Source organism: Cherax quadricarinatus, chromosome 27 (assembly GCF_038502225.1).
Source record: "Cherax quadricarinatus isolate ZL_2023a chromosome 27, ASM3850222v1, whole genome shotgun sequence".
Classification (NCBI taxonomy): Eukaryota; Metazoa; Arthropoda; class Malacostraca; order Decapoda; family Parastacidae; genus Cherax; species Cherax quadricarinatus.
Genome location: NC_091318.1, coordinates 24,532,600 through 24,548,320, shown reverse-complemented (window position 1 = coordinate 24,548,320; position 15,721 = coordinate 24,532,600). Strand labels below are relative to the sequence as shown.

At 46.7% G+C, this 15,721-nt stretch overlaps 2 protein-coding genes across 3 annotated transcripts in view; both read left to right on the top strand.

Moving 5' to 3' along the window:
- Nucleotides 1-15,721, top strand: part of LOC128691137 (ras GTPase-activating protein raskol) — a 791,339-nt gene that overhangs the window by 618,810 nt on the left and 156,808 nt on the right. The gene's annotated exons all lie outside the window — the stretch shown is intronic.
- On the top strand, nt 13,399-14,733 carry LOC138853282 (triadin-like). The gene has a single exon (XM_070089115.1). It carries the CDS (start codon nt 13,402-13,404, stop codon nt 14,683-14,685), a length of 1,284 nt encoding a protein of 427 aa, XP_069945216.1. The 5' UTR covers nt 13,399-13,401; the 3' UTR covers nt 14,686-14,733.

Here is a 15,721-nt window from a genome sequence, read left to right as displayed (position 1 = left end):
GTGGAAACGTAATTGAATCGTCGATGATACGGGGTTCGTCCAGGCTGTTATTATCTCCTCTGATTCTAATTCAGCTTTGATGGTCATCCCCTGGCCAAAAATGAGTCTCCAATCTCCCCTCCCCCTTCTTCCCCACCCCTTCCCATCCCAGCGCCTCCGCCTCCTCCCGCCCGCTATCCCCTCTCGAAAAAATACGAAATGTAAAATGCGTGTGTACAGTCTATGTATCTGTGTATGTATGTGTGTGTGTGTGTGTGTCTGTGTGTGTGTGTGTATGTGTGTGTGTGTGTATGTGTGTGTGTGTGTGTGTGTGTGTGTGTGTGTGTGTGTGTGTGTGTGTGTGTGTGTGTGTGTGTGTGTGTGTGTGTGTGTGTGTGTGTGTGTGTGTGTGCATGAATTTAGGTGTGTTTGTGTAGACTTGTGTGGTCAAAATAAGTGGAAGGCCCAATAATAATAGACCCCGGCCACACACACACACACACACACACACACACACACACACACACACACACACAACATACCTGGAGGTTATTCCGGGGATCAACGCCCCCGCGGCCCGGTCCATGACCAGGCCTCCCGATGGATCAGGGCCTGATCAACTAGGCTGTTACTGCTGGCCGCACGCAGTCCAACGTACGAGCCACAGCCCGGCTGATCCGGCACTGACTTTAGGTATCTGTCCAGCTCTCTCTTGAAGGCAGCCAGGGGTTTATTGGCAATTCCCCTAATGCTTGATGGGAGGCTGTTGAACAGTTTTGGGCCCCGGACACTTATGGTGTTTTCTCTTAGTGTACCAAAGCTTTTAAAACATGTGTACATGCTTTTAAAAGCAAAATAACACGAAAACAAGAAACCAGACTAGCAAACACTACACCTTGCTTCAGAGAACACTAGAACAGGTTACAAAGAACACGAGAACAAAACCTTTCAGAACAAGATAACACATTTTCAACTGAACGTAATGGAAGTCCAGGTTCCAATCATATAGTTGTCTCTGTGCTCGTCGAATTCTTTCATCTATCGAACACTCTACTCGTCTATTGATACGTGTGACGACATTGACGATGATGATGATGATAATAATGATGATACCAAAAATAACAATGACAGCAAATTATAACAATGTTCATAACAGCGAAATAAACGAGAGAAAAACGCAGAAAATACACAACAAAAACACACGAAAAACATTAACACCATCGACAAAAAAAAAAAACCATTTCCCCGCAATCACTATTTAAAAACATATATGTATATATATTTTTAGTAAGGCTTTCAATTTGCGGTCGGCTGTTGACTAACGGAATTTTCTACACTCGTGGACATCAAAACAGCGGAGGAACAAGTGGACGTTCAGCCCAACCATTTGTGTATGAAAACGTGATGGTTCCGCACAGCAAGGAACAGAGCGGAACGCCCGCTGGGTACACGGAACGGAACACCCGCTGGGTGCAAGGAACAGAACACCCGCTGGGTGCAAGCAAGGAACGGAACGTCCGCTGGGTACACGGAACGGAACACCCGCTGGGTACAAGGAACGGAACGTTACAAATGGTATGGTGATAGCAACAAACTATGGAAAATGACACTTGTGTACAGTTCACGATACGTATTAATTCAAGGAAACATTTCGCCCCTCGTGGCGAAACAGAACGGAAGGTCCACTAGATGCGAGGCAGGTAACACAGACCAACATGCAGGTTACATAGCTTCTTTATCAATGTATGAAATACATCACGAATGAGTCCTAATGCAGTGTTTCTTCTTGGATCTGCCTAGCATTCTGCAGTGCTCCTTTCTTATGTTGTTCATGGCAAATTTCTCAGAGAATAGATCAGCTGCTCCTCCCTGGCTAGTTTTATTAGCTACACGAGTACTGAAGTTAAGCCACATAGTGAGTGTTGGAGCCCAGCCCCACCACCATTATCACCCCAGTTAATGGCACCCACAGTGTAAATAAACTGCAGACAGGAGGGTGTTATCGCTGTGGGAGACCACCGTGAAATTTTTGTGGGAGGGGGAGGGGTGGCAGGAGGGTGTTAGGTGCTGGAGAGAGAGGGGGGGAGATGTGGAAGGGGTAGGTTGGGATAAGGTGATGGAGGCGTGAGGTGGAAGGGAAGGGTTGGAGGTGGTACTGGAGAGGTGGAAGGGGAGGGCTGGAGGTAATATTGGAGGAGGGAGGTGGAAGGGGAGAGCTTGAGGTAGTAATGGAGGGGGAGGGTTGGAGGTGGTGTTGGAGATGTGGCTCCACCATGCTAGCGTTGTAGGTAGTAGTGGTGATGTTTTATTCGTCAGGGAAAATGTCTCCTGACGTAGGTGATTTAAGGCACCGCTGATGTACCCTACACAGTCTAGACTGTCGCGTTAGCCACTGGACCAGCCACCTACAAATAAGATTCGTCCAACTAGGTACATTTCTACACCTATGGTGTAGAAATATACCTAGTTGGATGAATCTTATTGTGGCTAGCTGGTCCAGTGGCTAACGCGACGGTCTGGAGTTTTGAGACTCTCTGATCGCGGGTTCTATCCCCACCCGTGGTATGGTTTAGTATGTCATTGATGTCAGCTATGTAGGCCTTGTACATGCACTTGTAGAAATAAAGATATTACTATTATATAGTGAGGTCATCCAGGACACAGGCCTTTCAGTTTCCTGGTGATAACTTGGGAAATCCTCTTCTAGTCGGCTTCACGATTACACCAGTTTCTGGATCATTTTGTAGTTTTTAACATTGTGAAGCGTTCCACGGAATAACAGTACCAAGTATTACCAAATCTCAGTGTGCTATTACCCATCTTCATCCATTCAAACACACACACACACACACACACACACATATATATATATATATATATATATATATATATATATATATATATATATATATATATATATATATATATCAGGTAGCTATAGCAGGTAGCTATAATAGGTAGCTATAGCAGGTCATAGCAGTGGTAATGCTTCCCATGCGTACTGCTGCTGTCTTTCACATAGTTGAGAGAAATGCGTTGAAATACTGAGACGATGCTAAAGGAAAAGGGCAAAGCGCTATGGTAAATGGCTGAACGTTTTTGATATGTATACAGAGTGACATGCAGACACTCGGAGTTTTTTTTTTTATTATTAATAGGCAGATCAGAGTTGTTGATTATTTATTTATCTTGTGAATATGATGTCAGATCTACCAAACGTCGTGAAAATTTACGTCAGAGACTGCGTTTTTATGGTGCCGTGGATTTCTTGAGTCTATCACGCTAACAGAGCACCAACTTTGTTAGCGTGATAGACACTGCTGATATGTTTACCTCGCTCACACCAGACATAGATAAAAAAACATCATTCACAGTTCTGTATCATCATTTACAGGTGACACTAAAATAAACATGAAAGTCACTACGGTAGAAAACACTGAAAATTTGCAGGAAGATATAAGCAGTGTTTGCCAGTGGGCAGTGGAAAGCAACATGACGTTGTTCAGTGGTGATGAGCTCAAGCTGTATAGGTATGGTAATGAGTGGATGTGCTGGATGTGGTAGGTAATGGGGGGATGTGTTGGATATAGTAGGTAATGTGTGGGTGTGATGGATGTGGAAGGTAATGGGTGGATGTGTTGGATGTTGAACAACATTTACTGCACAACAAAGGTTAAAAATCATCTCGCTCAACACTCAAGACTCCATCCCCATTTTCAGCTTTTACAAATGTCACTTGACTTGTTTCGTTGTTTAACTTATCCAAAAATTATTATTTTAATTTACTCTTTTAAAAAATGTGCAAGAAAATAAAAAGTTACCTCACAGCCTTGTCGTTGTGTTTAACGGTGTGGGCTGTCCTCGTCCACCTGCTGAAGGAGAGGGTGAGGGAGATGGAGTATGTCCTGGAGATGTCCTTGAAGCCAAGTTTCCTCCAGGTGGTCCTGAGCTACACACCAGGCATAGGGCACTGGTTCAACCCCACCAGGTTCCTAATAGTTGAGCCTATCGAGTTTGACTTGATACCTGTCATCGGCTCAGGCCTGAGTGACCTGCACCGTATGACAGTACTGAGCAACGTTCTGCAACACTCTAACCCTACTGTGTTCTGGGTGATGGTCAGCATACTCCTCCCGGTGTGCGGCATCTTGGTGATCCTGTTCGTTATTGAGGTCCTCAATGTCTTTTGCAGCAGACTGCTGAAGAGACGGGAGGAGGCAACACTTGTCGACGCCCCTATAGAAGACCAGAGGAGACACCTGTCTCTGCCCTCATTCCTCGAGCACATACTTGTGCTTAAGGGATGTGGCGACCATGCAGAGGCTGCTGCCTCCGGAGACCTTACAGAGGCTGCTGCCTCCGGAGACCTTACAGAGGCTGCTGCCTCCGGAGACCTTACAGAGGCCGCTGCCTCCGGAGACCTTACAGAGGCCGCTGCCTCCGGAGACCTTACAGAGGCTGCTGCCTCTGGTAACCATTCATGGGACACCTGTCGTGACCATGCAGAGGACACCAACCTACGCGTGCTGAGAGTTAAAATCGCAACGGCAATCACGAAGCCTGAGGGAATCTCCCGTATATTGTTTAACTTAGGGCGACTCTTTACACACTCTAAACAGTCGCCCTCTCCCTCTGATGAGCTAGAATACAGTCGCAATGTTCATGTGGTAGGACCACTAGGGAACTCACGGTACGAAATAAATATTAAAATAACGTGCTCAGATGAAGCCCAGGGGAAGAGAGTGACGTGCTGGATTTCAGTGGACACAGATCAGAGGTCTCCTAAAAGGGAAGAGGTGGATTAACTCGCACTCTGGCTGATGGACTGCGTTACCTGCCAAAATTATTCTGAAAAAGACATTACTGACCATTTGAAAACAGAGCTAATAAGTTACTACGAGTGGGCCGTACGAACTATACTCGGCTGCCCAGCATTCACTATTCTCTTCGACCAACCTTCCTCCAAGGATACCAGTGTGGAGGTGGACCCTGCAGAGGTATACAGGAAGCTTTATTCTGCCCAGCATGGCAGGAAGCCTTATGTCGCTGAGCTGTACAGAAAGCCTAATAATACCAGCAATCATGAGACGTCGTCTGATGACACCACGAAGCAGGACACAAAGTCGTCTGACGACACCACCGAACCTGACTTCGTCCTGCGTATCAGGAAGCCTGACTTCGTCATGCAGGCCAAGAACCGTGATGCCGACCTGCATGACAGGGGCCCCGACTTCGAAATGCGTATCAGGAAGCAGCATGAGAAGCCAGAGGTCACCCAGCATGAGAAGCCAGAAGCTGGCCAGTATGAGAAAAAACCAGAGGCCGCCCAGCATGAGAGGAAGCCAGAGGTTACCCAGCACGAGAAGAAGCCAGAAGTTGTAAAAGACGAGAAGCCAGAGGTCACCCAGCACGAGAAGAAGCCGAAGTTCACCCACCACGAGAAGAAGCCAGAGGTCATCCAGCACGAGAAGAAGCCGAAGTTCACCCACCATGAGAAGAAGCCAGAGGTCACCCACCATGAGAAGAAGCCAGAGGTCACCCAGCACGAGAAGCCAGAACCTGCCCAGCACGAGAAGAAGCCAGAACCTGCCCAGCACGAGAAGAAGCCGAAGGCTGCCCAGCACGTGAAGAAGCCAGAAGCAGCTGCCCAGCACGTGAAGAAGCCAGAAGCTGCCCAGCACGAGAAGCCAGAGGCTGCCCAGCTTACGACGAGACACGAGGTCGCCCAGCATGACAGTAAACCTAAGGACCCAGACTTTTACCTCGGAGTGTCCAACATACGGTGTCGAGGTGTCGAACAAAGTTCCCAGTACAAGCTGCTGATAGAAGCCGAGATCACCCACTACGTGTTCCTTGACACCAAAATAATCACCATGGACTTAAATTTCGGCGAGAGTTGTCCCACAACAGAGGATATTGACGATATATTAATAAATCTGACCCGCACTCTGCATAACACCCTCGTTGCCACACAAGACGAGTGGAACGAAGAAGATTTTCAGGAGAAACTCATCAATTCTCTCATGTTCCAGCTCTTCCCTGGGTATACAGCAGAATTATACCGAAATTATGTCGATTCCTCACTGAAAAATGAAGTGTCATGATACACGGTGTGATGTATCTAAATAAAAAATTAATACATTGTACTAGCTTTTTCTTTGGTCAGAGATGTTATCATTAAGTGCTATTCAAGCAGGAGGTCACATTCTCAGTGAGTGTTCAAGCAGGAGGTCACATTCTCAGTGAGTGTGCGCTCTGGTATTCATTTTGCTTTTGAAGAGTTTCTTGCTTACTGCTAGAGGATTAAAGGAAGGAGTCAATGCCACACAGGAAACGTGTTGTTATAAAGGAGGTGGTTCAGGCCACGGTGTTCCGTGGCCTGGTGGATAAACTTAGCTCTCGCTTCACATGGTGAGGGTCCGGGTTCGATTCCCAGCACGGGTGCAACATTGGGCGTGTTTCCTTACACCGGTTGTCTATGTTCACCCTTGAGTAAAATGGGTACCTGGGTGTCAGTCGACTGGTGTGAGTCGCATCCTGGAACAAAACTGACCTAATTTGCCCGAAATGCAAATTAGTATGTCATTGACTCACGAAATCGTAATGACACGATTGCAAACAAACCATACCACGGGCGGGGATAGAACCCGCGATCAGAGAGTCTCAAAACTCTACACACACACATATACATTAAGTATATGAAAGTCGATCTCATTACAGAGGAGACTTCTCCCTCAAGCACATACAAGACCAGTTGGCACGGATATTAAAGACCACGTAATCACATAATCACAATTTCTCTCATTTTACGTAAGAAAATAAATGACTCAACGCATTAAATATTTGTGTCTGCGTTGCGTGCGCTGGCTTGCGAAAATCTTCATTCTTACTAAACAAGATTTTTATACATCAGGGGAGATGTTGCTGCTACTAATCTTCTCTATATGAGAGTTACATAATGGGAACAAAAGCCACCTATGTTTCCAATGTTATAGTCCCTGACACCATCTTAAATGCATCAGGTGATGAAATCTGTAATACCGTAGCTGCTGCGGGGATGGTGTGTGGGGGGGGGGGGGTTATGGAGGTTACCTGCTGGTGGGTGAGGAAATAACTTGCAGATTTGGGATATCGTCTTCCAGCGAGAGGTGGTCCAAAATTCTTAAATTTTAGACCAGCTGTCGTCTCCTGCTCTAGCAATAAAATAAATAATATTCATTCTGTATTAACGTTAGTAGAATAGAATTACCGACAATATGTTAGGTAAAATGACACAAGTGCAACTATTGTGATATTTTACTGTGGCAACGTTTCGCTCTCCATGAGCTCTGTCAAGCCGTTAACGGCTTGAGCTCCTGGAGAGCGAAACGTTGCCACAGTAAAATATCACAATAGTTGCACTTGTGTCATTTTACCTAACATATTGTCGGTAATTCTATTCTACTAACGTTAATACAGAATGAATAATAATAATAATAATGTCAGATCTACCAAACGTCGTGAAAATTTACGTCAGAGACTGCGTTTTTATGGTGCCGTGGATTTCTTGAGTCTATCACGCTAACAGAGCACCAACTTTGTTAGCGTGATAGACACTGCTGATATGTTTACCTCGCTCACACCAGACATAGATAAAAAAAACATCATTCACAGTTCTGTATCATCATTTACAAGTGACACTAAAATAAACATGAAAGTCACTACGGTAGAAAACACTGAAAATTTGCAGGAAGATATAAGCAGTGTTTGCCAGTGGGCAGTGGAAAGCAACATGACGTTGTTCAGTGGTGATGAGCTCAAGCTGTATAGGTATGGTAATGGGTGGATGTGCTAGATGTGGTAGGTAATGGGGGGATGTGTTGGATATAGTAGGTAATGTGTGGGTGTGATGGATGTGGAAGGTAATGGGTGGATGTGTTGGATGTTGAACAACATTTACTGCACAACAAAGGTTAAAAATCATCTCGCTCAACACTCAAGACTCCATCCCCATTTTCAGCTTTTACAAATGTCACTTGACTTGTTTCGTTGTTTAACTTATCCAAAAATTATTATTTTAATTTGCTCTTTTAAAAAATGTGCAAGAAAATAAAAAGTTACCTCACAGCCTTGTCGTTGTGTTTAACGGTGTGGGCTGTCCTCGTCCACCTGCTGAAGGAGAGGGTGAGGGAGATGGAGTATGTCCTGGAGATGTCCTTGAAGCCAAGTTTCCTCCAGGTGGTCCTGAGCTACACACCAGGCATAGGGCACTGGTTCAACCCCACCAGGTTCCTAATAGTTGAGCCTATCGAGTTGGACTTGATACCTATCATCGGCTCCGGCCTGAGTGCCCTGCACCGTATGACAGTACTGAGCAACGTTCTGCAACACTCTAACCCTACTGTGTTCTGGGTGATGGTCAGCATACTCCTCCCGGTGTGCGGCATCTTGGTGATCCTGTTCGTTATTGAGGTCCTCAATGACTTTTGCAGTAGACTGCTGAAGAGACGGGAGGAGGCAACACTTGTCGACGCCCCTATAGAAGACCACAGGAGACACCTGTCTCTGCCCTCATTCCTCGAGCACATACTTGTGCTTAAGGGATGTGGCGACCATGCAGAGGCTGCTGCCTCTGGAGACCTTACAGAGGCTGCTGCCTCTGGAGACCTTACAGAGGCTGCTGCCTCCGGAGACCTTACAGAGGCTGCTGCCTCCGGAGACCTTACAGAGGCTGCTGCCTCCGGAGACCTTACAGAGGCTGCTGCCTCCGGAGACCTTACAGAGGCTGCTGCCTCTGGTAACCATTCAGGGGACACCTGTCGTGACCATGCAGAGGACACCAACCTACGCGTGCTGAGAGTTAAAATCGCAACGGCAATCACGAAGCCTGAGGGAATCTCCCGTATATTGTTTAACTTAGGGCGACTCTTTACACACTCTAAACAGTCGCCCTCTCCCTCTGATGAGCTAGAATACAGTCGCAATGTTCATGTGGTAGGACCACTAGGGAACTCACGGTACGAAATAAATATTAAAATAACGTGCTCAGATGAAGCCCAGAGGAAGAGAGTGACGTGCTGGATTTCAGTGGACACAGATCAGAGGTCTCCGAAAAGGGAAGAGGTGGATTAACTCGCACTCTGGCTGATGGACTGCGTTACCTGCCAAAATTATTCTGAAAAAGACATTACTGAGCATTTGAAAACAGAGCTAATAAGTTACTACGAGTGGGCCGTACGAACTATACTGGGCTGCCCAGCATTCACTATTCTCTTCGACCAACCTTCCTCCAAGGATACCAGTGTGGAGCTGGACCCTGCAGAGGTATACAGGAAGCTTTATTCTGCCCAGCATGGCAGGAAGCCTTATGTCGCTGAGCTGTACAGAAAGCCTAATAATACCAGCAATCATGAGACGTCGTCTGATGACACCACGAAGCAGGACACAAAGTCGTCTGACGACACCACCGAACCTGACTTCGTCCTGGGTATCAGGAAGCAGCATGAGAAGCCAGAGGTCACCCAGCATGAGAAGCCAGAAGCTGGCCAGTATGAGAAAAAACCAGAGGCCGCCCAGCACGAGAAGAAGCCAGAGGTTACCCAGCACGAGAAGAAGCCAGAAGTTGCCAAAGACGAGAAGAAGCCAGAGGTCACCCAGCACGAGAAGAAGCCGAAGTTCACCCACCACGAGAAGAAGCCAGAGGTCATCCAGCACGAGAAGCCAGAGGTCATCCAGCACGAGAAGCCAGAGGTCATCCAGCACGAGAAGAAGCCGAAGTTCACCCACCATGAGAAGAAGCCAGAGGTCACCCACCATGAGAAGAAGCCAGAGGTCACCCAGCACGAGAAGAAGCCAGAGGTCACCCAGCACGAGAAGCCAGAACCTGCCCAGCACGAGAAGAAGCCAGAACCTGCCCAGCACGAGAAGAAGCCAAAGGCTGCCCAGCACGAGAAGAAGCCACAGGCTGCCCAGCACGTGAAGAAGCCAGAAGCAGCTGCCCAGCACGAGAAGAAGCCAGAGGCTGCCCAGCTTACGACGAGACACGAGGTCGCCCAGCATGACAGTAAACCTAAGGACCCAGACTTTTACCTCGGAGTGTCCAACATACGGTGTCGAGGTGTCGAACAAAGTTCCCAGTACAAGCTGCTGATAGAAGCCGAGATCACCCACTACGTGTTCCCTGACACCAAAATAATCACCATGAACTTAAATTTCAGCGAGAGTTGTCCCACAACAGAGGATATTGACGATATATTAATAAATCTGACCCGCACTCTGCATAACACCCTCGTTGCCACACAAGACGAGTGGAACGAAGAAGATTTTCAGGAGAAACTCATCAATTCTCTCATGTTCCAGCTCTTCCCTGGGTATACAGCAGAATTATACCGAAATTATGTCGATTCCTCACTGAAAAATGAAGTGTCATGATACACGGTGTGTTGTATCTAAATAATACATTGTACTAGCCTTTTCTTTGGTCAGAGATGTTATCATTAAGTGCTATTCAAGCAGGAGGTCACATTCTCAGTGAGTGTTCAAGCAGGAGGTCACATTCTCAGTGAGTGTGCGCTCTGGTATTCATTTTGCTTTTGAAGAGTTTCTTGCTTACTGCTAGAGGATTAAAGGAAGGAGTCAATGCCACACAGGAAACGTGTTGTTATAAAGGAGGTGGTTCAGGCCACGGTGTTCCGTGGCCTGGTGGATAAACTTAGCTCTCGCTTCACATGGTGAGGGTCCGGGTTCGATTCCCAGCACGGGTGCAACATTGGGCGTGTTTCCTTACACCGGTTGTCTATGTTCACCCTTGAGTAAAATGGGTACCTGGGTGTCAGTCGACTGGTGTGAGTCGCATCCTGGAACAAAACTGACCTAATTTGCCCGAAATGCAAATTAGTATGTCATTGACTCACGAAATCGTAATGACACGATTGCAAACAAACCATACCACGGGCGGGGATAGAACCCGCGATCAGAGAGTCTCAAAACTCTACACACACACATATACATTAAGTATATGAAAGTCGATCTCATTACAGAGGAGACTTCTCCCTCAAGCACATACAAGACCAGTTGGCACGGATATTAAAGACCACGTAATCACATAATCACAATTTCTCTCATTTTACGTAAGAAAATAAATGACTCAACGCATTAAATATTTGTGTCTGCGTTGCGTGCGCTGGCTTGCGAAAATCTTCATTCTTACTAAACAAGATTTTTATACATCAGGGGAGATGTTGCTGCTACTAATCTTCTCTATATGAGAGTTACATAATGGGAACAAAACCCACCTATGTTTCCAATGTCATAGTCCCTGACACCATCTTAAATGCATCAGGTGATGAAATCTGTAATACCGTAGCTGCTGCGGGGATGGTGTGGGGGGGGGGGGGTTATGGAGGTTACCTGCTGGTGGGTGAGGAAATAACTTGCAGATTTGGGATATCGTCTTCCAGCGAGAGGTGGTCCAAAATTCTTAAATTTTAGACCAGCTGTCGTCTCCTGCTCTAGCAATAAAATAAATAATATTCATTCTGTATTAACGTTAGTAGAATAGAATTACCGACAATATGTTAGGTAAAATGACACAAGTGCAACTATTGTGATATTTTACTGTGGCAACGTTTCGCTCTCCATGAGCTCTGTCAAGCCGTTAACGGCTTGAGCTCCTGGAGAGCGAAACGTTGCCACAGTAAAATATCACAATAGTTGCACTTGTGTCATTTTACCTAACATATTGTCGGTAATTCTATTCTACTAACGTTAATACAGAATGAATAATAATAATAATAATGTCAGATCTACCAAACGTCGTGAAAATTTACGTCAGAGACTGCGTTTTTATGGTGCCGTGGATTTCTTGAGTCTATCACGCTAACAGAGCACCAACTTTGTTAGCGTGATAGACACTGCTGATATGTTTACCTCGCTCACACCAGACATAGATAAAAAAAACATCATTCACAGTTCTGTATCATCATTTACAAGTGACACTAAAATAAACATAAAAGTCACTACGGTAGAAAACACTGAAAATTTGCAGGAAGATATAAGCAGTGTTTGCCAGTGGGCAGTGGAAAGCAACATGACGTTGTTCAGTGGTGATGAGCTCAAGCTGTATAGGTATGGTAATGGGTGGATGTGCTAGATGTGGTAGGTAATGGGGGGATGTGTTGGATATAGTAGGTAATGTGTGGGTGTGATGGATGTGGAAGGTAATGGGTGGATGTGTTGGATGTTGAACAACATTTACTGCACAACAAAGGTTAAAAATCATCTCGCTCAACACTCAAGACTCCATCCCCATTTTCAGCTTTTACAAATGTCACTTGACTTGTTTCGTTGTTTAACTTATCCAAAAATTATTATTTTAATTTGCTCTTTTAAAAAATGTGCAAGAAAATAAAAAGTTACCTCACAGCCTTGTCGTTGTGTTTAACGGTGTGGGCTGTCCTCGTCCACCTGCTGAAGGAGAGGGTGAGGGAGATGGAGTATGTCCTGGAGATGTCCTTGAAGCCAAGTTTCCTCCAGGTGGTCCTGAGCTACACACCAGGCATAGGGCACTGGTTCAACCCCACCAGGTTCCTAATAGTTGAGCCTATCGAGTTGGACTTGATACCTATCATCGGCTCCGGCCTGAGTGCCCTGCACCGTATGACAGTACTGAGCAACGTTCTGCAACACTCTAACCCTACTGTGTTCTGGGTGATGGTCAGCATACTCCTCCCGGTGTGCGGCATCTTGGTGATCCTGTTCGTTATTGAGGTCCTCAATGACTTTTGCAGTAGACTGCTGAAGAGACGGGAGGAGGCAACACTTGTCGACGCCCCTATAGAAGACCACAGGAGACACCTGTCTCTGCCCTCATTCCTCGAGCACATACTTGTGCTTAAGGGATGTGGCGACCATGCAGAGGCTGCTGCCTCTGGAGACCTTACAGAGGCTGCTGCCTCTGGAGACCTTACAGAGGCTGCTGCCTCCGGAGACCTTACAGAGGCTGCTGCCTCCGGAGACCTTACAGAGGCTGCTGCCTCCGGAGACCTTACAGAGGCTGCTGCCTCCGGAGACCTTACAGAGGCTGCTGCCTCTGGTAACCATTCAGGGGACACCTGTCGTGACCATGCAGAGGACACCAACCTACGCGTGCTGAGAGTTAAAATCGCAACGGCAATCACGAAGCCTGAGGGAATCTCCCGTATATTGTTTAACTTAGGGCGACTCTTTACACACTCTAAACAGTCGCCCTCTCCCTCTGATGAGCTAGAATACAGTCGCAATGTTCATGTGGTAGGACCACTAGGGAACTCACGGTACGAAATAAATATTAAAATAACGTGCTCAGATGAAGCCCAGAGGAAGAGAGTGACGTGCTGGATTTCAGTGGACACAGATCAGAGGTCTCCGAAAAGGGAAGAGGTGGATTAACTCGCACTCTGGCTGATGGACTGCGTTACCTGCCAAAATTATTCTGAAAAAGACATTACTGAGCATTTGAAAACAGAGCTAATAAGTTACTACGAGTGGGCCGTACGAACTATACTGGGCTGCCCAGCATTCACTATTCTCTTCGACCAACCTTCCTCCAAGGATACCAGTGTGGAGCTGGACCCTGCAGAGGTATACAGGAAGCTTTATTCTGCCCAGCATGGCAGGAAGCCTTATGTCGCTGAGCTGTACAGAAAGCCTAATAATACCAGCAATCATGAGACGTCGTCTGATGACACCACGAAGCAGGACACAAAGTCGTCTGACGACACCACCGAACCTGACTTCGTCCTGGGTATCAGGAAGCAGCATGAGAAGCCAGAGGTCACCCAGCATGAGAAGCCAGAAGCTGGCCAGTATGAGAAAAAACCAGAGGCCGCCCAGCACGAGAAGAAGCCAGAGGTTACCCAGCACGAGAAGAAGCCAGAAGTTGCCAAAGACGAGAAGAAGCCAGAGGTCACCCAGCACGAGAAGAAGCCGAAGTTCACCCACCACGAGAAGAAGCCAGAGGTCATCCAGCACGAGAAGCCAGAGGTCATCCAGCACGAGAAGCCAGAGGTCATCCAGCACGAGAAGAAGCCGAAGTTCACCCACCATGAGAAGAAGCCAGAGGTCACCCACCATGAGAAGAAGCCAGAGGTCACCCAGCACGAGAAGAAGCCAGAGGTCACCCAGCACGAGAAGCCAGAACCTGCCCAGCACGAGAAGAAGCCAGAACCTGCCCAGCACGAGAAGAAGCCAAAGGCTGCCCAGCACGAGAAGAAGCCACAGGCTGCCCAGCACGTGAAGAAGCCAGAAGCAGCTGCCCAGCACGAGAAGAAGCCAGAGGCTGCCCAGCTTACGACGAGACACGAGGTCGCCCAGCATGACAGTAAACCTAAGGACCCAGACTTTTACCTCGGAGTGTCCAACATACGGTGTCGAGGTGTCGAACAAAGTTCCCAGTACAAGCTGCTGATAGAAGCCGAGATCACCCACTACGTGTTCCCTGACACCAAAATAATCACCATGAACTTAAATTTCAGCGAGAGTTGTCCCACAACAGAGGATATTGACGATATATTAATAAATCTGACCCGCACTCTGCATAACACCCTCGTTGCCACACAAGACGAGTGGAACGAAGAAGATTTTCAGGAGAAACTCATCAATTCTCTCATGTTCCAGCTCTTCCCTGGGTATACAGCAGAATTATACCGAAATTATGTCGATTCCTCACTGAAAAATGAAGTGTCATGATACACGGTGTGTTGTATCTAAATAATACATTGTACTAGCCTTTTCTTTGGTCAGAGATGTTATCATTAAGTGCTATTCAAGCAGGAGGTCACATTCTCAGTGAGTGTTCAAGCAGGAGGTCACATTCTCAGTGAGTGTGCGCTCTGGTATTCATTTTGCTTTTGAAGAGTTTCTTGCTTACTGCTAGAGGATTAAAGGAAGGAGTCAATGCCACACAGGAAACGTGTTGTTATAAAGGAGGTGGTTCAGGCCACGGTGTTCCGTGGCCTGGTGGATAAACTTAGCTCTCGCTTCACATGGTGAGGGTCCGGGTTCGATTCCCAGCACGGGTGCAACATTGGGCGTGTTTCCTTACACCGGTTGTCTATGTTCACCCTTGAGTAAAATGGGTACCTGGGTGTCAGTCGACTGGTGTGAGTCGCATCCTGGAACAAAACTGACCTAATTTGCCCGAAATGCAAATTAGTATGTCATTGACTCACGAAATCGTAATGACACGATTGCAAACAAACCATACCACGGGCGGGGATAGAACCCGCGATCAGAGAGTCTCAAAACTCTACACACACACATATACATTAAGTATATGAAAGTCGATCTCATTACAGAGGAGACTTCTCCCTCAAGCACATACAAGACCAGTTGGCACGGATATTAAAGACCACGTAATCACATAATCACAATTTCTCTCATTTTACGTAAGAAAATAAATGACTCAACGCATTAAATATTTGTGTCTGCGTTGCGTGCGCTGGCTTGCGAAAATCTTCATTCTTACTAAACAAGATTTTTATACATCAGGGGAGATGTTGCTGCTACTAATCTTCTCTATATGAGAGTTACATAATGGGAACAAAAGCCACCTATGTTTCCAATGTTATAGTCCCTGACACCATCTTAAATGCATCAGGTGATGAAATCTGTAATACCGTAGCTGCTGCGGGGATGGTGTGGGGGGGGGGTTATGGAGGTTACCTGCTGGTGGGTGAGGAAATAACTTGCAGATTTGGGATATCGTCTTCCAGCGAGAGGTGGT

Bases quoted from the DNA above. Each gene is read 5' to 3' on its own strand.
- LOC138853282 (XM_070089115.1), top strand. From the start codon at position 13,402: ATGGACTGCGTTACCTGCCAAAATTATTCTGAAAAAGACATTACTGAG.